The 21,510-nt window shown below is 60.6% G+C and overlaps 1 protein-coding gene across 2 annotated transcripts in view; it reads right to left on the bottom strand.

Moving 5' to 3' along the window:
* Gramd4 (GRAM domain containing 4) overlaps positions 1 to 21,510 on the bottom strand; it is a 53,121-nt gene that overhangs the window by 25,409 nt on the left and 6,202 nt on the right. For both annotated transcript variants that reach the window (XM_005379513.2, XM_005379514.2), the window contains exons 2-3: positions 13,102 to 13,312; positions 8,670 to 8,790 (exon numbers count right to left, since the gene is read on the bottom strand). In XM_005379513.2, the coding sequence (XP_005379570.1) occupies positions 8,670 to 8,790; positions 13,102 to 13,312 (332 nt within the window). The remainder of the gene's footprint in view (positions 1 to 8,669; positions 8,791 to 13,101; positions 13,313 to 21,510) is intronic.

Genomic DNA, 21,510 nt, shown 5'->3' with positions numbered 1-21,510 from the left:
GGTGCCCCCTTTGCTGGTGGCACGAAGGGAGCTAAAGAAATGAAGCCAGCCGGATCCCTGGCCACTGATCACCAGGAATCCTCTCAGAGCTCACGGGGTTACAGCAGCTAAAGAGGTGGTCAGACCTTCAGCAGGCAGTGGAGGCCTCTGCCCGTGGTGACACATTTAGGTCAGACGCAGCGCCAAGCCCAGCCGTCCTTCCACAGGACAAAAGCGACACAAATCCCTGTCATCAGTTTTTGCCTCTCCTCGCTGAGTAGAAAGTGCTGAGCTGGTCCTTCCAGAGGCCGCCTGTCCCCCAGGCGTCCCCACAAGCCTGTGTCGGCAGAGACCATCAGGGCCCATGCTCGGGGTCTCTGTGGAGGTGTCCGGTGAGCTCAGAGCCCCTCCGGTCCTGCCAGCTGTCCCTGGCTCTGTGCCCAGCACCCTGGACCCCAGGCCCTGCAGACTGAGGCACAGCTGCTCAGGCCCCTGCAGCGGGATGCATGTGACATGGGGTTCCCTCCACGGTGCGGGGGACGACACAGGTACTTCCTGCTCCTTGATCCCAGGCCAAGGTCGCCTGCTGGATCATGGGGCCCCTCAAACTGCCCCACACTGGTGTGCTTTAGCTGCTGTAAAAGTGACCACAAGTGTAGCAGCTCAAGACCACACAGCTATGTCCCGCTGTCCCGATGTCAGAGCCCGGGGAGGTCTCAGAGGGCGAAAGCCAAGGTGTGGGGGGCCAGTCCTCCGCAGGCCCAGGGAGATTCCTTCCGAGGCGGCGACAATGCCCTGAGGACCTCTGATCACCACCTCCCCTCCTCCGGCACCACCTCCTTCCTGTGTGGAGTCTGAGCCTGTGGACAGCCTGCGTTCCCCCCATCGTAGGTCAGTGGCTGAGTCACACCTGCAGGGTCCATTCTGCCACAGCAGGACACACCCACAGGAGTCAGGGATAGAGACAGGGACACTTTTAGGGAGCCTTGACTCTGCCTCTCTCACTCTCCCTTGGGACACGGAGTGCCTAGTGCCCAGGGCCCGGGTGGACGTTCCTGTCTCTCTGAAAGCTGCAAAACAAGGTGTCCTCCTTTAGCAGACTGAGTGGCCCTTCCTCCCATCTCCTCCCCTCCTGCAGCTACGTCCCCAGCGCACCCCGTGTCCCCGCAAGGCGGCCTGACAACGAACACTCATCTCTAACCTCTCCTCCCCCGCAGAAGCACCAGTGAAGGGGAGGTCCCGGGCAGCTTCGTGCCCCAGGCATGAGCTGATCGTGTGGCACACACATAGCTGTCTTCTCCCAGAGCAGAGAGCTGCGCCAGCCGCCTGCCCCTCAAGCTCCCGCGGGCCCAGCCAGACGGCGAGGGCCTCGTTCTACACCCACAGGCAGCCAGGCCTGGGGCAGACACAGCCTGGCACATGAGACCACGGGGTCACAGCTGCATATGATCAGAGACACCCCCACACTCTAGATCGCACGGCACCGCTCCCCACCCCGTGACCTCCTCTCTTCTCCCACACTGAGCCCTGAGCGCGCAGCTGACCTGGTTAGGCGGCCAGGACAGCAGGCAGCCCACGGGAGGGTGCGGCAGGGCAGCACCCCTGCTGAGGGGCGCGTTAGGCCTTGAATCTCACAAGTCCAAAGGGCGAACCCCGGAGGAAACTGATGCCATAATTCAAGGAATTCCACACCCACATGAGCAGATCGGCAACAAGGACAGCAAGCGCCAGGACAGCAGGCTGGGCACTCAGGTGAGTGGCACTAGGGGAGACCAGGTGGTCCCCAGGGCAGTGAGGCCACCCCCACCCCTACCCCCACAAGAGCAGAGAGCAGGGCAGGGAGAAGGAGGCCCAGGGGATGGGCCACGAGCCAGGATTACCTCAGGCTCACAGGGGTCTTGCAGCCAGGGTCTGAACAAGCCAGACCAAGCTCCCCTAGGAGTTTCCAGGACCTCTAAGAAGGTGTGTCCATCCTGCACGCATCGCCATTTCTTTCTTTCTTTCTTTGAGACATGGTGTTGTTAAGTAGTTCAGTCTAGCCTTGAAATTGCTATGTAGCCCAAGCTTGCCTCGAATTCATGGTAACTGTCCTGCCTCAGCCTCCCCGTTTGTTTATGAAGATCACCGGATCCTGCTTCCAAAGGGATGTAGCAAAACTCAGTCCCCAGACTTGGAGCCCCTGAAACCAGGAGGAATGCCCAGCAGAAGCATTGAGTTCAGAGTCACACTGAACTCACCTCAGAAGAGGCTGAAGGAGGCCTCGGAAGGGCCAGGCTGCCACCCTCCCAAGGTCCACTTCACACCTCCCCAGGGCCCAGAACAGGACAGTGACCAGCTGACAGGTGACTCTAGGTTCACTTCCCTCCCCACAGCACCCCAATCTGATGAGACACAAAGGAGACGCCACCCAGCCTCAACACCATGCCACCGGCCCACGGGAAGCTATCGGGAGGCGGCAAGCAGCTTCGAGGCTATTTTTAAATCTGCAAAAGTAGAGCTCTCCAGCAAGAGTCCTCCTGGCACACAATTCCACAGGCCCAGCTTCAGCCAGAAATAAAACTCAAGCGATAATCTTTAAATAAAACTTCCCACCGGCCAGGAGCAGGGATTCAGAGGCTGCCCGGACAGAAACAGGAAGCCGGGCCCCGGCCAAGTGCGGCTGGAGCACCTGCAGCACAGGTCACACGGCGCCAGGCCAGCCTGCGCCTGCACCCAGGCTGGCACTGAGCTCTGACCCAACGCACGCCTCCCAGCACCATCACGGACCTTTCTAGGGCGCAGAGCCACACCCTCCCTGCGCCACACCTCCATCCCCAGCCACCAGCGAGGGCCACTTCCCCTTCCTCCTTCCCGAACCCACTGTGCTTGGGGAAAGAGCTCGTCCCAGGAAATGCGGCACCTTCTCATAAACGCTGGCCTGCGTTCCCTTCCTACATTTATCACTGCTGCATCAGTTGCTGCTCCGCAAAGAGGTGACATGTGCAGGACAATGAGCAAGCCGTACTCCGCAGCACTGACCGGCAAACAGGCTTTAGGCATCTCACATCCTAACACGCCGGCTGCTGCTCCAATGGCATGTAGGATGGACACACAGTGCATTGATATTTATTCCCAAGCAAAAGTAAGAAGTGGGCTCCCAGCCAGTGCTTCCAGCCAGCATGGCTTTTGGGGAGTGATGACGGCTCTCAGCGCAATATGGTGCGTTACATCTGATGCCCGTGGGCTGGATGTGGGGCCCCGGCTCGGCACTGAGCTCGGAGATGCGGGTGTCAAAAATGTGTGTTCCACTTCCCACCCATGTCTCATCTTTCTAACCAAGCACTCAGCACCCAGCAGCTAAACACAGCATGCCACAGTCCTTTCCCACAGCGACAGACTCCTTGCTCAGCATGGCCAGGGCGTGGACAGCAACATCCCACCTTTAGCAGAGTGAGGCTGGGCCCCAGGCCTCCAAGTGGGTGAACGCTCCAGGGAGCAAAGGGGCACTGACGACACGTGTGCTTAGGACGCAGTACTGGGCAGGGTGGAGCACACGCAGTACTGCTGGAGAACAGGGTTCTGCAGGGGCCCAGGAGCCATGAAAGGTGAGCAGAGGGTTGCCTGGTAGTGGAAGCAGCCACTCCATCCAACCACCCAGCCATTCATCCCCTCGCCCATTACCCACCCGCACACACTCCCCCATGCACCGGGCCTCGGCCTGGGCTCACAGTCACCGCCTGCCCACCGTCCACGCAGACAAAGGTGCGCTCAGGTACGCACTGAGCACTCAGCAGCTGTGAGGTTCTGGGTCCACACTGCTGGGACTCAAATAAGGCAGCAGTCACCTTCACTCCCTCCTGAGCGCATAGTGGGAGGAGGGAGGGGTGTGGACAGGGAAGGGTGTCCCCCAGAGAGGAACACCAGGACGTGCCCAGCGCTGCTTCAGCATGGTCGCATGACACGGAGGCCTGACTTTGCCAGCTCAGCCTGGCCTGTGCGGGTTCCGGGGGCCCACCTGCGACCTCCAGGAGGTGACCGAGGGTGAGGGCTGCTGCCCAGGTGTGTTCTCTGCCCACTGCACACACGGGGCCTCAGTTGTGCACTGGGACCAAGAATAACACACGCCAGGCCTGGGCCGCTGGTGAGGCGTCCGCGGGGCAGGATGAGGAGTTGATGAGAGATGGCAGAGTGGAGCCACAGCTCCCGTGGACTTTGATCGTGTTGTCATCCAAAGCACCCTCAGGGGACATCTTCACTGCATGTCGCTCTGTCCCCTAGAGCAAAAAGATGAGGCCAGAGCCCCAGCACGACATCCATGGGTGGAGATCCGAAAGGTCAGTCCAGAGACACCTGGTCGACCTCACGCCTGACTCTGTCTCCAGCTTTGCTGTGTACCTGTGGTCACGGGCAGCTCCCCAGATCCTTCTGTTTGCAGAAGAGTGATGGCGAGGAGGGCACCTGCGCCTCCAATCACCCAGGCTGGCCGCCTCCCGCCCTGCAGGGTCCTTCGGGGAAGTACGGGAAGTACGTGCCTCCTGAGAGGGCCCTCGAGCCTGTGGCCCAGCACTGCTCATCTGCCTGGGCAGCAGCTTCTGGAAGCCTTCCCTCGAGGGGAGGGCCGGCCACCTGGACCGGAAGCAGAAAGGGGAGCAGGAAGGGGGCTTCCAGGAGTATCGGGTCTGGGGAGTGAAACGCACCCCTTCCCTGAGTCACACACTCCCGCATCCCCGTCAGCTGGCTGCACCCACTGGACACCTGCAGGTGTCTGCCACTGTACGGGTGCGGGTGGCCCAGAGGTGCGGCACAGCACCCAGGGGCGCCCCCCTCTAGCCCGTCCAGGGAGGGCTCCACAGGCTTCGCACCAGCAACCACAAAGCCCCCAGTTCCTTGGGGTCCTCAGAACACCTTGCTCACCAAAATCCAATGCCACACCCAGTTTCTCTTCGGGGAACGCCATGTGTCTACGGCAACATCGGAGCATCTTACTTCAATGCAGGCTACGGATAAATACACACTCACGTACGTAAGCCACGGGACACAGCGCATTTCCACTCAAAAAGCAATGTGGGATTGAAGTGTATTTCGGCTATCTGAAAGCCTGTGCTGCTTTTCATTTATTTATGCACTTCTTTAACAAATTTAGGCTCCTGCCTTCAGCCACGGACTGAAACGCATTTCAGCCGCACCTTCTCCATCCTGTGTCATTTTCTTACAGAACATTTGTACTCTTCCATTTTTAATAACTGGAGAAGGTTGCTGGACACCAGCACTGTTTCCTCTCCCCGGAGGAGAGCAAGTCCACGTTCTCAGAGAAGGGGCTGCAGATAACTGAAAGGATTTTAACCCTGACCACTCAGGCGCTGAGAGCAGGGGGGCGGGGCAAGGGCCCGCGCCGGGAATGCTCCTAACTAACGCTCACGAGGGGCCAGGTGCCGGTGTCCCCAGTCAGATCTGTGCTCTGTCCACACCCCACACCCACACTCCCTCCCACAGGTTGGGGTGACAAACACAGCCAAACCAGCACCAGCTGCAGACCCAGGGACAGCCAGAACACGTGTGGCCCCCAAGGTTACATAACCCCCTTTCCCACGCAGCACGCTCCCTGGGTGTGGCAGCCGGGCAAGTGAAGCGCCACCTCTCCCAGGCTCGTCACACCCCACCTCCACCCTCCTGCTCCTGCTCCATCCTCCACGCCACGCTTGGACACAGCCCAAGCCCCGCCCAGGACCGCAAAGCGCCGGGAAGCCTGTGAGAGCCACCTGTACCACCTCCGGCAGGAAAGGCTGGGGCAGTGTCACTGCCCACTGGCAGGGAGTGTCGGGCCAGGCCACACCAGGGCCGCCCTGTGGACACAGGTGTAAACCAGGCACCACGGAGGCGTGACCGCCGGGATGTAATGCAAGTATGGAAAGTGTGACTGTGTAGGGAAGAACAGGAAGAAATATACACGTCTGCTTCTATCTAAAATTCAGTGGAAGGAATTCGTGTAAAACTAAAAGAAAACTGTCTTACAGAAAAAGGGAAGGAGTGGGTGCTGGGCTGCAGGGAGAGCAACTCGAGCGCTCTGAATATACCTTGACCTTGGGACCATGTGAACAATTCTGTGTCATTTATTTATCTTTGGTATGGGGGTCTTACGAAGCTGCCCAGGCTGCCAATGAGCTCCTGGGCTCAAGTGATTCTCCTGCCTCAGCCTCCTGACTAGCTAGGATTATACCACAATAAACAATTTAAACAGCTATAAAAATTTAATTTTAAACTGGATGTGGTGGCACATATTTGTCATCCCAGCACTTGGGAAGCTGAGGCAAGGGGACTGCCGAGAGACTGAGGCCAGCCTGGGCTACAGAGTGAGATCCTGTCTCGAACCACTCCCCCCAAAGATCAAAAAGCATTTAACTTTACAAAGAAGTCCAGAGCTGCATAATGGATGCGATGACATCACGCACCTTGACAGGGTGCATGGAGGACAGGCTACCACGTCGGTGACACTGGGCAAAGCTGCGTAGCCAGAGCCTCTCCATGAGGCAGCAGAACACAATGCGAGCAGAGGAAACCCTTCAGATAACTGGCCCACCCTGTCCCAGAAAGACTTCAGCAGAGGAGGCGAGAGGGTCAAGGACAGGACACCACGCATGACGGGGAACTTTCCTCGGCCACAGGGGACCCGGCGGGGCGACGGGGAGGCAGAGAAACGTGGCAGTCTAGATCACGGCCGGCAGCAGCGCTGATTTCCAGGTCTCTAATAACCCCACCGCGGTCAGATAGGAGAACAGTCGAGGTCTGAGGAAACACACCCAGGGCAGCGCAGACACATGGACAGGAGGGCGTGCGGACAGATGGATGGACAGACAGGAGGGGGAGGATGGACAGATGGTGAGACAGTGAGGCAGTCAGGGGTGGCAAAATTTTAACCCGAAAATATTCGGGACTTCTTTGCAAGGCTGAAAGTGTGTCCAAGTAGAAAGTTAAAAGAAAACAAAGTCTCTGAAGCCTGAAGAGAAGCCAGCCGTGTACTGACTCAATTCTCACCGACACGCAGAAGAGGCTCCCACTGGTGACTTTAAAGCAGGGATTCCTGCCTCCCGCGGGACACCCCGAGGATAAGAGAACTAGACGCAGACACCGGCTGTGCTTCCAGTCGCGGCTGGCGGCGGTCCTGGTATTTTATCCTGAGTTGTGTGTGTGTGTTTGCGGGACACAACCAATGAGTAATGCTGGCGTCACTCCCTGCAAGCCAGGATTCCATGAGAGAAGGGAGGAGGGGATCTTTCGGGGCTGAACAGAAGCCGGGGCCAGGACGTGGCCTCCTGTCCAGTGCTCTGTTGGAGGCCCTGCGGGCGCTGGCCACAGCCACTCAGCAGGCCGGGCACGACGGCGGAGGCGCGGTGAGGGCCTCGGTCCCTGCTCCTCCTCGGCAGCAGCCAGCGCTGTCTGGCCAATAGCCCGCGCCAGGCCTGGGCAGGGAGTGTGTGCAAAGGGCCTGAACGTCTTGTCACGCCGGGATGGGGACTCTGAAACACTGCTGGAGATTTCAGAAGCCCAGTAGATAAAAACCTGATGATTAAGACACATCAAATGTGCTCAAATGCGAGCTCTCCTGATGACATCACAAGCCAGGAGGCCACGCCCTCACCGCAGGGCAGGAGCGGATTCTCCACCTTACACCAGAGAGCAGCAGGACAAAGAGCAGGTGCACAGCCTGCCTTTCCTGTGGGGCCCAGACCTCAGGGCCACCAAGCTGGTGGCAAAGGGAAGACTGCTCGTGCCTGATCAACGGCACAAGCAGGAGACGGCCATCCTACCATCCCCAGTGAAAGGATGACCGGGTAACAGCTGTCCTGGTCGGGACCCCAGAGAGAAGCCAGCTGTGTACCCGAACCCCCGACTCAAGGGGGAACAGAAGGATGGGTGATTCAGAGGGTGCTGGACTCACCCTTTCGTCTGTAAAACACACTGAGCTAGCTACTAAAATATTCACAGATGAAACAATAGGGTTTGGGCTGGGGTTCATCCGAAATGCCCAGGGAGGGAGGGGAAGAGGAAGCAGCCTGGCCCAAGTCAGTTCCTGTTGAAACAGACTCAGTGTGTCGAAGAGACAGCTCAGGCTGCTATCGGCTGCACTGCTGGGCGCATTTGAAATATTCTGTAATTTAAAAATACTATTGGGTCGCCCACCACCTCAGTACTAGGGAGGCTGAGAGCAGACGATCACAAGGTCAAGTCCAGCCCGGGCAACTTAGGGATACCCTGCCTCAACATAAAATACAAAGAGCGGGGATGTAGCTCCATGGCAGGGTGCCCCCAGGCACGGAGGGCAGAGCAGGCAGGGCTGGTGGACCGGGGGCCGGCGTGTCTCTCATGCGCGTGAGGCACAGACACAGTTTCAGACTCCTTCAAAAGCCCTTCAAAATTCCAAGGTAACCATCGGAAATGCACTGTGCCAGATTTGCTAAACCAATCTGAAATTTGGGGACAGGCTCCATTCCTTCTGCCTCCTCTGGCCTGGAGAGCAGCAGATGGGAGACGCAGGTGCAGGAGGCCGAGGGCATGTGGGGACGTCCTGACTTCCGAGCCCAAAGAGCCACACAGACCCACGTCTGTCCCCACATCCAGTGGAAAGGCTCCTGGGCACACGTGGGCAAGACGACGTCCCCGCCTCAGCCCCACTCCCGCAGGTCCCATCCCCAGCAGCGCTTCCTGGTACTCACGCAGGAAGTGCTTCTCCAGTAAGGCGATTTCCAGGTGGCCCTTGATCTCGTTCAGCCGATCGAACTCTGTGCGGTTGAAGTCCTGGGGGCCTGTGGCCATGATGAGGGTCCCTGGACCAGCCTGGAAGGGAAACATCAAGAGCTCAGAGGCGGCCTGGGTCCCTACCAGGCAGATGAACGGCATCCAACGCCCAGCGCGGCAGGTTAGCACGATGACCCCAGGTCCCTTCTGCGCCTGCCTGAACCCCGGGAAGGAAAAAGACACGGCTCTGCTGTAAGACTCCTAGCAGCCCACTCAGGATCTCAGACTGGGCGGACACTCTGGGTGCCGGTAGGAGGTCCACGTGAAGGAATAACAGGGAAGTTAAAACTCTTAAGCGCTACCAAGTGCCAGGATGGTCACGGCACCAATCCTGGGCTGCAGAAGGAAGGAAGTGGGCAGCTGTGCTGGCAGTATGCCCAGGGTGCTGCGGCCCAGCCAGAGCATGACGGCCACCCTGACAGCCAGACCTGAGGCTGAGGCTGAGGGTGCAGCCACAGCACACAGAGCACACAGGAAAGGAGGCAGCTCCCGGGCACCCAGAGCAGAGAGAGAGGAATCAAGGACAGCCACCTCCTGTGCCCTCCACAGAGGCTTGGTAAGCCACTGCCCATCCCCGCAGGCTCTGGTTACAGGCCACACGCCCAGGAGGCGGGCAGAGCAGCCACACTGCACCTTGCTGACCGGGAGGAAGCAGAGGGGCCTGTGTGCCGGCCCACGCAGGAGGCTCACACGGTCTCTTCCCACAGCTGCTGCCAGGCGAGAAAGTGCATGGGAGTCCCTGCCAGAACGGGGACCCGACCTCCTCGCCTGGGCCCCAGACCTCCTCCTCCAGGGGTAGGGGTGGTGAAACAGGATCCATGCGCAGGCTGCTTGGCTGTGAGTAGCACGGTGGAAGCTCCCGACACCGTCACCTCCCTGACACTGTCACCTGCTCAGAGGCCGCGGCCTGGAGAAGGGGCTGATGGGAAGCAGCGGCTCCAGGCCAGGCCCTGGGGACCTGCCATTCTGCACTGTCAGCTCCTCTGGCCACAGGACGCCCGCTCCTGGGGGGAGGGATCAGGCCCTATTATCTGCTGCCTCCTTGGAGCCTGGCACCAGCAGCAGAGAGACACTGTGGGGAGGGCTGACAGCAGGTGACTTCATCTCCCCTGGGTGCCACTTGGGGTCATTCCTTGCACTGACACTGACAGGGGAGGACCAGACGTGGGCACCTGCTCTAGAAGCCCACAGAGCCTGGGTGCTGGGAGCCCACTGTGCACCAGTACCCCGGATCACCTGTCCACTGTCCCGAGAACAAAGCTCAGCAGGGCCCGGAGGGGAACGTGTGAGCCGCGTGCGCTGCGGCCCACGCAGAGGCAGCCCTGGTCCGGGCTCCAGTCTGACCTGGAGGAAGCTCTGGGTGCAGGGGTGGGGCCGGGCGGGGTCACTGGGAGCCAGGCGGCAGACATCGGCACCCGAACACCCATCCGCAGGTGGCCCCAGTATGGCCAGCCCCCGATGTGTTCAGACTGCCTGGCAAAGGCCACAGTGACCCGGGTGGGCAGCAGGTGCTGTGCCCACCGCCTCCACATGCAGGGTGGGCAGGGCTGCAGAACCTGCAGGTCCCTGATAGACTAAAAACAAACAACTTAGTGATATAGGGAGACCCTGTCTCAAAAGCAAAAATTTTAAAAAAGGGCTGAAGATGTAGTTCAGTGCAAAGGCCCTGTGTTCAACCCCCAGGGCTGCAAAAAAAGAAAAAAAAAAACAACAAAAACAAAGTCAGATGCCTGGCATCTGCCCCACAATCATCCAGCAGGGGTGGGGACAGGCCGCAGATGCCACGACGGCCAGGAGGTAGTCGTGGGCCTCCACAGGGCACGAGGCTGTCAGACACTCCCTCGGGTTCAAGTGTGCTGGGTGTTGGGGACATCTGCTATGAAAAAATGTTTCAATCCCCAAGCAAACTTCAGGTCATGTCCGACCCGCTCGCCTTCTGTGCAGCCTGGGCAGCTCCAGGCCTCCTGGCGGGCAACCCACTCCGTCCCGAGCAGGTGGACACCCTTCCCACCCCCCCCGCCTTCTGGACACTTCTCCCCTGCCCTCTGTGGGGAGTCACACAGAGCCGCCCTGCCCCGGCGTGGACGGCTGTCTGGAGAAGGAGGTCATCAATGTTGAATGGAAACGGGATCCGCAGCCCAGGCAGCTTGTGGCTCCCCCCGCACCCCGCCTAGGAAGCACCGCACAGCCCCGCCACCCTCCAGGGCAGTCTGCCCTCCACGAGCCCTGCCTGCCAGGGAACACATCCTGCCTGCTCCTCCTGGTTTAGAAATCTGCAGGTGCACAGCCTGAGGGCCACACCTGGGCTCACCATCTGCGGAGAGACCTTGCAGGCGACCCAGGTGGGCAGCACGAGGACGGCCCAGGAGTGGGCACAGGCCACACAGAGTTATCGGGTCCTGCCCTGCCCTGCCCGAGAGATGTGCAGGTGCTAGGTGAGTGTCAGGCATCACCTACCAGGGAGGATACTTCGCACAGAATCAGGAACCCAACACAGGTCCTGCTAAAGACAGAGCGCGTTCCCCGCACCCCCAGGCCTGCCAGCCACCACCCGCCTGAGACAGAGCCCTGGGAGCCCCGCAGGTGGAGCTGGAGAAGGAAGGCCCCCTCCTCTAGTGACAAGGCAGGACTGGGGGCCCGGGAGCCAGCGGCCTGGGCCTGCATCATCGGGGCTCATGTCCGGAGCAGGGATCACAACTCCAGGGGAGGAGGAAACCGCCGGAGCCTGCGGGCTGGCAGGGCCTGTGAAGTCCTCATGTGGCCCCATCCGTCCCCAGAGAGAGGAAGCAAGCGAGGGCAGGAGCTGCCCCTGTTCTAGGCCCCTGCCTTTAGCATGCCCGGGGCTCCCCAGGGAGCACATGAGAGTGACCCACCGTGGAAACAATGTTCCCATGAGAAGTATCTCTACACCCAAATCAACACAGTGCCCACCACAATCAGGAGACAGTGGGCAGAGGTGCCAAGGGGACACCGGGGATGCTGGGGGAAGGTGAACAGCAGCTGCCCTGGGGTCTGGAACCCACGCCTCGGGCCAGCCTGGCTCTGCCGCTGGCTGGGAGCACGACCCTGGCTGTAAAAACCACTCAGAGCCTCAGTCTCCACATCTGTCAGGTGGGAACAACGGCCCAGAAAGGAGCGGCCCAGGCCTCAGGGAAGCACAGACACCCTGGTAGGCCGCACGTTCCTCCAGAAGCAAGGCGGCCAGCTCAAAAGCCCAGAACAGGGCCAGTTCTGGGGCGCTGGTTCTGCGCAGCCTGCAGCTAATGGGCATTTTCATGGTGGCAGAGGAAACCAGGTCGAACAGTGCCACCCTGTTCCCAGCACCTCAGCCTAGGCGGGACAAGTTCCAAGGGGCCAGCGGACGGGAGGAGACCTTGAAGGTCCACCACACTGCCCATTTACCCGGCCAACCAGGGCACCTCATAGGGCAAGGGGTGGCCACGCCGTGGACAAGACAGCCATGGTGTGGGACAGGCCCTGCCACCCTGGGCGGCACCTGCGCGGGGCAACACAGGTCCGGAGCTACAGGGCCAGCCTGGCCTCTGAACACAGGGGACAGCACCAAACCACAAGGCAGGCCTGGTGCGGGAAGCTGAGCGGCCTCAGCTACATGCAGCGGCAGCCCAGGGCAGGGGGCCAGGCTGTTAGGGGGAGTACCCGTGAATTATTAATGCCTGCTGGGGGCAGCGCACACTCACGGCCCTATTACGGAGCATTAATAATACAGGAGCAGGGGAAGGGAGTGATGCGGCCACATTTGGAATGAAAACCTGGCTTGAGCAGGGAGAAAACCCCACGGGCCACGGAGGAGGACCAGCACACGGTGTGGGGGGCCCGCAGCCTCACTGGGTGGCTTTGAGCAGCAAGGAGGGGGTGCCACAGCCAGCCTGGGAAGAGGGGCACACAGCGCCCTTCCAGCCTGCTCTGCTCATCCAGACCCCAGGAAACAGCTTCTGGAAGGTGGGCACCCTCGGTCCACACCCATCCTGGCACAGCTCAGCTGCGGTGCTCCATGGATGCCCAATGCCCAGCCAGCCGTCAGGGTTCCGGGACATCAGTGGCACACACCTGGCAGGCCAGACACACAGGCCCTGCCTACCCAGTACGCTTCCAAGGTCGGGCCAGTCGGCGACACTTCCACTTGAGAAGTTTGCCAAGCAGAGGCACCCGGAGGGGTGGTGAGCAGGCAGTGGGGGGCAAGGGAAGGAGGGGCGCCAGGCCCCCTTCCCATTTGTAGCCAGCCCAGGGGGACAGCAATCCACCCACGTCCACACTCAACTCAGCCACCAAGGGCCTGGGTGAGTCCCAGCACACGCCGGGGACGGCGGGGACACCCGGGAGCATACTCACAGGGTCCCTGAGCTCCTCGCTGTCGCGGGGCGAGGTCCGAGGTATCTTCAGGGGCAGCTCGTCGGCGCACTCGGTGTCCGAGGCATTGGGCGACTCCGCGAGGTCCAGGCAGTCCTCTCTCTTGGGGCCTCTGAACCTGATCCTGTCCAGCCTCCTGAGCATGTTCAGCACCGAGCTCCTGGGCCTCACCTGGACATGACGGGCGGGCTCCCTACGAGAGAGGGGTCAGTCACTCGCCACTTGCCACCTGCCACACACGACTCCTGTCCCCAAGCTCCTGCAGGCAGGGAGTGGCCACAGACCTCACCTTTGCCCACCAGGCCAGGCCACCGTCCATCACCCCACCCCGCCAGGCTGGCCGCCCATGGGCTTCTCCTCCGCCTCAGCCAGAGCAGGCCCCCAGGCCCCAGAAGGGCAGAAGGACACCCAGGTCTCCAGTGGGCCATCCTGGCTCACCATGGTGACTCAGACCCAAGGGTAAGGGAAGAACACAGCACGGAGTGTGGGCTGGAGGGTGGACCGCTCTCCAGAAGTCCCTCTGTCACCAACACAGCAGAGGTACAGCTCCGCACGCTTAGGGATGCCAGGCAGGTCCTCTGCCCCCTGCTTCGCCCTTAGGGTCCAACCCAGCTTAGCCTCAGAGACTCAGCTAGGCCCCACCCTTTCCGCAAAGCCCCCTCGGTGCCGGGCAGGAGCCAGATGGGCGGAACTCCCCACGCCGCAGGCCTGCAGGGTAGGGCCAAGGCCCACTGGCCTCCTCCCCCAACCCAGGAAGCAAGTCATGTACTTGTGCAAATGCACACTTGTGTGCACCAAGGAATTTACACTCTCCAGTTACACCAGGACAGCCAGGTAGCCCCCAGACACCCAGGGGGTAGGGAGTGGCAGCCCCTCCCTGCGTCCAGCACCCCATGCCCAGGGCCATGTCGGGTCAGGCAGATGGCCAAGGGCCGCCAGCTCTGGCCCTGGTCCCTGGCCAGCACAGCTCCAGGCCAGCGCTGCAGCTCAGGGTGTGGCGCCCTCTCACTGGTCCCTGGGCACCTGTGCTCACAGCCCGGGCTCCCTGCCGGCTTTTCTGCCTGCAAAGCAAGAGGGATCCTGACAAGGCAGAGATGTTCTGGGAATCCAAGATGACACATGACACATGCTGGGCAGGCTCTGACCTGGGTCTGGACCCAGGAAGCCACAGGACCATTTCTGTGGGAGGAGGAGAGGGCATCGGGGAGAAGGGCTTCGGCTTCCTGCTGGGCCCGTAGCACAGAGCAACCCACCTGCCCGCTCAGGATGGCCCTGCCGCTTGGGGCGAGAGTTGGTGGGGAATTCAGACCCCGGCCGGCAGGCAGCGGAGCGGGCTCTGAGCCGCAGGGAGCTGAGGCACGGACCTTGCAAGGGAGGGGCCTCGATGCCCCGGGCCCAGGCTCTCAGCTGGGTCCCTGGGACGTGGAACCTACACAGGTGGTTCTGCTGACCAGCGTCCCCTGGAGCTAGCAGGAGCCCAGGGGTGCATAGCGCTGCACGGGGCACAGGTGGGGACAGGCCACCGGGTGGACAAACATCCCGTATAGGAACTGTGAATGCCAGAGGGGCTGAAGGAACAGTAAACCGAAAACCAGGTCAACAGAAAGAAAAAAGAATTTGCTACTCAGCAAAGCCTAGAGAGGAGACAGTGGTTGATATTAAGAGACTGAGCCGGTCATGGTGGCCCACACATGTAATCCCAGCACTAGGGAGGCTGAGGCAGGAGGACTGCCATGAGTTCAAGGCCAGCCTGGGCTACAGAGTGAGTTCAGGACCAGCCTGAACTACATAGAGAGACTGTCTCAAGCAAAAACACACTGAAAAATGAATTCAAAGAGCAAAAAAGTTGTCCAACAGACAACTGGACAAATGTAAAAACCCTCCACTTGGTAAAGAGTAAAGCAAAGCAGGGTGGCACACGCCCGTCATTCCAGCACGCCGGGAGACTGAGATAGGAGGATGGCAAGTTTGAGCCCATTCTGGGCAAGCTAGTGACGTAATGAAATCCTGACTCAAAATAAGAAGTGAAAGAAAAATGAGGAATAAAACAGGAGGCATGAGTAGCTAATATGATATATGAAGATGAGTATCTTGGTTATGAGACAGCTTGAATAAACTGGGAAAAAGTACAAGCCCACCTCCTAACTCCTGCGTAAGCTGCCAACACTGCCCACGCCCACCAGGAACCAGCACTGGGAATCTCACCGAGGACCCAGCACGCGGAGGCCCTGATCAGGGGCTCCGCCCCAAGATGCCAGTCTAGGACCAAATCCAACACACGAAGTCCCTCTCTGCTAGGAAACGTCCCTCAAAAGCAAGGGAAGACAGCACCACGCCCACTGCGAACCCCGGTGCGCCGGGCCTCTGCGGCGTCCATGTGGCCTCCTGCAGGACACAATTTGGAATGTGACCTTGCTGCAGTCAGGTGACCCTAAGGGGTGAGTGATGAGACACAGGGTACGCAGGGCGCTGCACCACAACGCCAGCTCAGGGTGGTTTTTAACTGTTCTCTCTCCAGGGCTGGCCCTATGCTTTCCTGTTGCTCTTTTGAATACATTATTTTATTACGGTAAAATACACGGGAGACTTCCCAACCTACTCCTTGTGAAAGGCGCAGTTCGTAACACTGCATATGCAGCCCGGAAGGCTTCATCCGGTAAAGCCAAAGCCGTGTTCCTTAAACACCCACTCCACAGTCCCCTGCCCGGCTGGCCCGAGCACCACCACTGCTGGGTAGAACGGCAGGAAAAGAACAGACACATAAATCCTAGCGCCACAGAACGACTACTTCCTGCGCTTCCGGAGACTCTGCCTTGGCCACCCTTTCTCCTCCGAGGGCAGCAGCACACCCCTGAGAAGGCCATGCACACCTCTGAGTGGAGAGGGGCACCTGGGTGGAGCCGCACACACCTGCGCAGAGCAGCGGACCCTGGCTCCCGCCCCCTGCGTGCCCTGCCCGCCTCACTGGCGGCTCTCACTGAGCTCTCCTCCCCTGCTATTCTGAATCCCCTGAGGCTGTGCCCCTTCCTCACTAAAGCTTCAGCAACTAAGAAGGCCACTGCACCGGAGACAGACAAAGGCGCCCAGTGTCACCAGGTGTCCACTGAACACACGATGGCCACCTATGGGGCTCAGTTCCCCAGGTCCTCCTGCTGCCCTGCTCACCCTGCCGCAGGCCGGAGTCCCAGCGTGCAGCCCAGGAGTAGGGTGTGGAGGACCACCTGGGCGACTGTCCTTGAAAGAAGAGCAGTCGTCTCCATTTCGGCTGAACCTGGCCGTGTTTCCATGCACTGATGTGTACAGAGCTGGCTGGGACCTTTCGTATCCCTTCCATTGGCTTTAAGCAATGCAAATAGGCCCAGCCGCGGTGCTGATGTGTAGTCTCTGAAGCAAAGACACAGGGCAGAGTTTCCCCACTCCCATAGCTCCCCCCAAAAATGTGTGAGCCAGGGTGAGGCGGGAGGCAGGATGGAGAGCTGTGCTCCACACTGTGGGCTGGGATGGAACCTCGAGCTAAGAGGCTACGACTTCCCAGGGCATAAAGGATCACACATCAGAGCTGAGGCACCGACCCCAAACATCACATCCTACCTCGGTTGTGTCATGCAGGTCACTCTTTCTGCATATCCTTCTCTCTGCATATTGCAGAGGAGATCTCAGGCCTCCTACCTAGCCCAGCTCACAGCACTCACCTACTTCCTGCCACTCTCACAGTCACTCATCCCCAAGCCAATCTCTTCTTCACGAATGAATAAAACCCGGGTTTGGCCCTGGGTGGAGGCCTTTGTTCTGGATGGCCATCATCATGGCTGGACTTGGGACCCCTTGGCTCCCCACAGCTACAAATATGCCTTAGTGTCTTCATTATTCTCACCATGGGTTGCACTGGAAGTGGTAGACTGGAATTAACTCACTAGAATTCCAATAACCTCTCCATGGGATTACAAATATAAACTTCCTGGGCCTCAGTGAGGACCGGGAAGGACTCTCCATACAGCGGTGCTAGAAGGCCCCTCCCCACCCTCTGGCCCAAACCCCCAGGTTCAGTAAAAGCACAAATGTCCACACTGCAGGCTGGAAGGTCAGCACTCCACACCAATCAACCAGGCTGGGCACCAGCCTTCGTCCTAGGACGGTCCCGCACTCTCCATGTGACCCCAGAGCAGGAGCTGTCCTCACTCACCACGCCGCCCTGCCCGAGGGTCGCAGCGCGTGCTGTCCTGGGTGCTGCGGCCCTGTGACCCGGTCCCCAGCAGCCCCACGCCTAGTGCCCAGCCCCACGCCCCGCCATCCGTGGAGGAGGCAAACTCTCCGGCCCGAGGCCCAGCTGCTCTGCTCAGGATACACCAGGCACCTTCAGCCCCGCCCCGTCCAGCTCCACAGGACGGGAGCCCAGACTCCGCGGCCCCTCGGCGGGAGGGGGGGCGGGCAGCCCCTGCCCTCACGGCTCCTGGGTGCTGCTGCTCCCCGAGGGCCCCTGCTGTCCCTCGTCGGACCCTTCCTGGGCAGCACAGGCCTCCGGCCTGACCCCCAACCCTCTGCAGAGTGTGCCCCCGCATGCCCCAGCCTGCTTCCCGCTACCTCTACCTGGAGGCAGACGCTTGGACACCTCAGCTGCAGCTGTGTTGGGGCGCAGGTCGAGGACCCTGTAACTGCACGTCTCACAGAGCAGGCTCCACAGAAAGGCCTGGGGAGGGCAACGCCTGCAGGGAAGTGGGGGGAGGGCTCCCAGCACCTCAGGCTCCCGGCCCCTCTGTGCAAGTGGGACGGAGTCCAGCCCGGCCCTGGGCGCGAGCGCACTGCCTATGAAGGCGCTGAATGGCTTCCGGACGCACAAAGCAGGCAGTGTCCGCAGCCAGGCTTGGGAACCGCAGAAGCCCTCATTTCCCTTTCCCACCCCAGACTGGCAAGAGCCGGCGGGCGCTGGCCTCCTCCGACCATCGCCAAGCCCGGGCTTCCCTCTGCAGCCCTGCAGCCTGCCTGGCTGCACCCCTCACACCCAGCCATCCCAAATAAACCACGCTCACTTTCCAGCAGACACCAGTCCTTCCCCCCACAATGTCCACACAGGGTGCCGGGACGCCGATGAGACCCAGCCCCTTCGTCCTGGGCCAAGGCCCGGTGCTCTCTCTTGGGAAGATGGCCCAAATCGCACAGTCTGCAAGGCCTGGGATCACAGGCAGACCCCGGACATACGGACAAGGAAGTGAGCGCAGCTGAGAGGGCAGGAGATGCAGCAGATTCTGCAGAGGAAAAGAGGGCCAGGGTCCCCAGCCCTACAGCTCCCTGAGTCCCCACAGAAGGGCCCCAAGGACCTGAGTGCACATGGCTCCCAGCCCACAGCCCGTCTCCCTGGATCCCTGCTTCCCCGGGGGCTGCGGCATGACCCTGTCCCCTCAGCTGTCCCTCCCTGTCTACCCAACGCCAGCCTCAGGATGCATGCAGGTTTGCCCACCCTCGTGGCTGTCCCAGAGAGACTGCCCTCACCCCAACTCCACCACGTTTCTGCAGGCGGGGCTGCCGCGGCACCTCTGCAACCCCAACATCAGCACAGGACATCACGCCAGCCTCCCCAGCGCCCACCGGCCTCTCCGCCAGCTCCACACTGCGTGTTAACATCACCCCCGTCGCTGTCATGTGTCTGGACAGGCTACAAATGGGGAGGGACGCCCTGAGCCCCGGGTATGACTCTCGCCCTGGCCAGCAGCCATCACCAGCTGGGACATCCACCACCGGGACACAAGGGACCCAGGGCCACAGTAAGACATGGGAGAGCCACTCCGGGCGATGAGGCTGTGGTGTCTTCACTTGTTTTCAGTCTTATTGTACGTTTATAAACTTTCACTTCTACCAACGAGCTCATAAAACTCCCCACAGCCCAGCAATCTGCGCTTACAAGTGGCACGAGCAGGTCCTCTGAATCCAGCGGCCGCAGCAGCCCAGTGCGGGGCTTGGTAGACATCAAAGTCCGCTTCCCACCCTGCAGGCTTGGGGCGCATGTGCAGGAACCAGGAGCTAGGGTTTGAGTGCAGAGTGAGCCTGGGTATCCCTGAGGCCAGGGAGCTCCAGGAGGCAGGGGCACCTGGCCAGGCTGGATGGTCCAGGGCCCATGGGACCTCGAGGCACAGGGGCATCTGCTGAACGCTCCGTTGAAGCTTGGGGGCTTGGGGCTGTCCCTGACCTGCACGCTGCTTTTGTGACTGCAGCAGGTCCCCATAGGAGGAATCAGGACTCCCCGGGACCCCTAAGACCTGCCTGGGCCGTGCCCCGCCCTGATCCCTTCCAGGGCACCTCCTATTTCTTCCAGCTGTGCTCAGCATCATCCACTACCTGTCACTCTGCCAGGGACCCACAGCCACCGTCATACGGTTGAAGGTGGTCGGGCGCTCACCTGTCCAAGGTGGGCTGCACCTCCTCCTCCTGGGCCTTGCCACAGGCATCACAGGTGGGGCAGGAGGGAGTCAGAGCCTGGGAGCCGTGGCCTGTGACCTCAGCCATGGGACGTGATCTTATCCGAGCCCTGCGCCCGGCCTGGAGCAGGAACAGCGCCACTGCTTGGAGAGCCGCTAAAGGGTGCCGGGCGCACGCTGGGGAGGCATCCTGGGTGGAGCCTTGCAGTGCAGCAGCTGGCCGTGTCCCTGGTGTGCTACTCGGCTCTCCCCTGGTCTCCCCAAGCCTCAGTTTCCCTGTCAGTGGTTTAGCAGTAGCTCCTCACTCTCAGCATTGAGACCGGGTGGTGTCATCCTTGTGTCTACAATTTCCTGACACAAATATTGTGCTATGGACCCAAATGCGGGCCATGCCCTCGGCCTGCCGGAGAAAGGTTCTCCCTTGGTGTCAGGCAGTGCCCGGGCAGTCTTTGGGCAACATGGGATGGTACAGGGGCCCACGTCCGGCCAGTGGTAGTGACAGTGGTGGTGATGTAGACCCACTCTCAGAAACAGTGACCAGCAGATACGGTGTCAGCTCCCTGCATCTCCACACGGGGCTTCAGCAGCCACAGTGACACTGCCACACGGCAGCAAGGGACGCCAGGATAAAGCCCCCGAGACGGTGTCGGCATCACCCCACTGCCCGGTGGGCGCCCAGCCCAAGGTGCTGGGGTGGACAGGAGAGGGAGGGCCGTGGAGAGGGGGCCGAGGGCAGCGAGGACCCAAATGCCCAAAATGCAACGGGCTCAGCCCAGGCCCGGGAAGCAGCGGGCGCTGCAGGGGCACTCAGCCCAGCACCTCCCTAGACCGTGCACCTCGAGGTCCTGACCGCTGTGGTTCCACAGCTCTCAGCCCCTCCGCCTGTGACACTGACAGGGGGACCTGGCAGTGTCACCGGGAGGATGTTCACTTCCCAACACACAGCACCCCCGTCTTAGCCGCAGGTGCGCAGCCGGAGCCTCTGCGGTGTGTGCAGAGCAGCTAAGCACCGGGACGCCCAGCAGGAACCGCTGGCAGAAGCGCTCGTTTCGCAGAGCCCCATCGCTGCGGCAGGGCTGGGACCACGCAGCTCTCCTGGTCTGTCCTTCCCTGCCGGCGGGGAAGCAGGTCCCCTGGAGGAGGAGCTCACGCTCAGCAGGACACAGGGGCACAGGAGGCCACTGGAAAGCCCCCATGGGCCGCACAGCAGCCCTGCACAGCTCTAGCCCCACGCAGTGCAGGGTGGGCGGGCGGGAGGAAGGAAGCAGGTGGCAGCAGGGGCTCTGGGCCTGGCTGCAGGTGACGCTCCTGTCCATGCCTATGAACACCTCGCAGGATGGGAAACTCTGCAGGTCTCAGAGAGACAAACTCAGAACCAGGATGGGGATGCCCGGCGCAGGCTTACCCGGAACAGTGACGTGGGAGGGTGACCTTGAGGCTGGACTTGCCACAGACCCGAACCTTGTCCCTGGAGGCCACACCTGCTGGTGCTCACGGCACATTCTGCCAGTGTAGCACCCCACCCAGCAGGCAAGAGGGGACAGACAGCAAGGACTCGGGCCTGGAGCCTCGTCGCTGGTCATTCAGAACAAGGCAGCTGAGCCGCCTAGTAGCGTTTAGCGAGCACCTACAGCACGCTGGGCTGTTGGCAACCACTACAAAGTGGCTCTGAGCTGGATTTAATATTAACCAATTGGCTCTCCGTGTTTACTTGTGAGTTGTCCGAAGGCCACAGCTGAGGACGTCTGGCTCCAACCCCAATTAACTTAAAGGAGACTGCAGCTGCAGGCATCTCACTCCTGCTGTGAAGGCCTTCCTGGAGGTAACACAGTTCTCCTAAATTAACATAATGTATTACTCGGAAAAGTCCTCCCCAGATTCCCGCCTTTTCTTGAGTATCTTCCTCCCTTGTTTGTAAACTAAATAAATATGGGCTGCCCGGAGAAGTCTCTGGCTAAACTCCGAGAATACCGAAACTGTA

The sequence above is a fragment of the Chinchilla lanigera genome, unplaced genomic scaffold (genome assembly GCF_000276665.1).
Source record: "Chinchilla lanigera isolate Chin_1 unplaced genomic scaffold, ChiLan1.0 scaffold00012, whole genome shotgun sequence".
NCBI classification, from domain to species: Eukaryota; Metazoa; Chordata; class Mammalia; order Rodentia; family Chinchillidae; genus Chinchilla; species Chinchilla lanigera.
The sequence above is the reverse complement of the archived record's forward strand: the minus strand, read 5'-3'. Positions and strand labels throughout refer to the sequence as shown.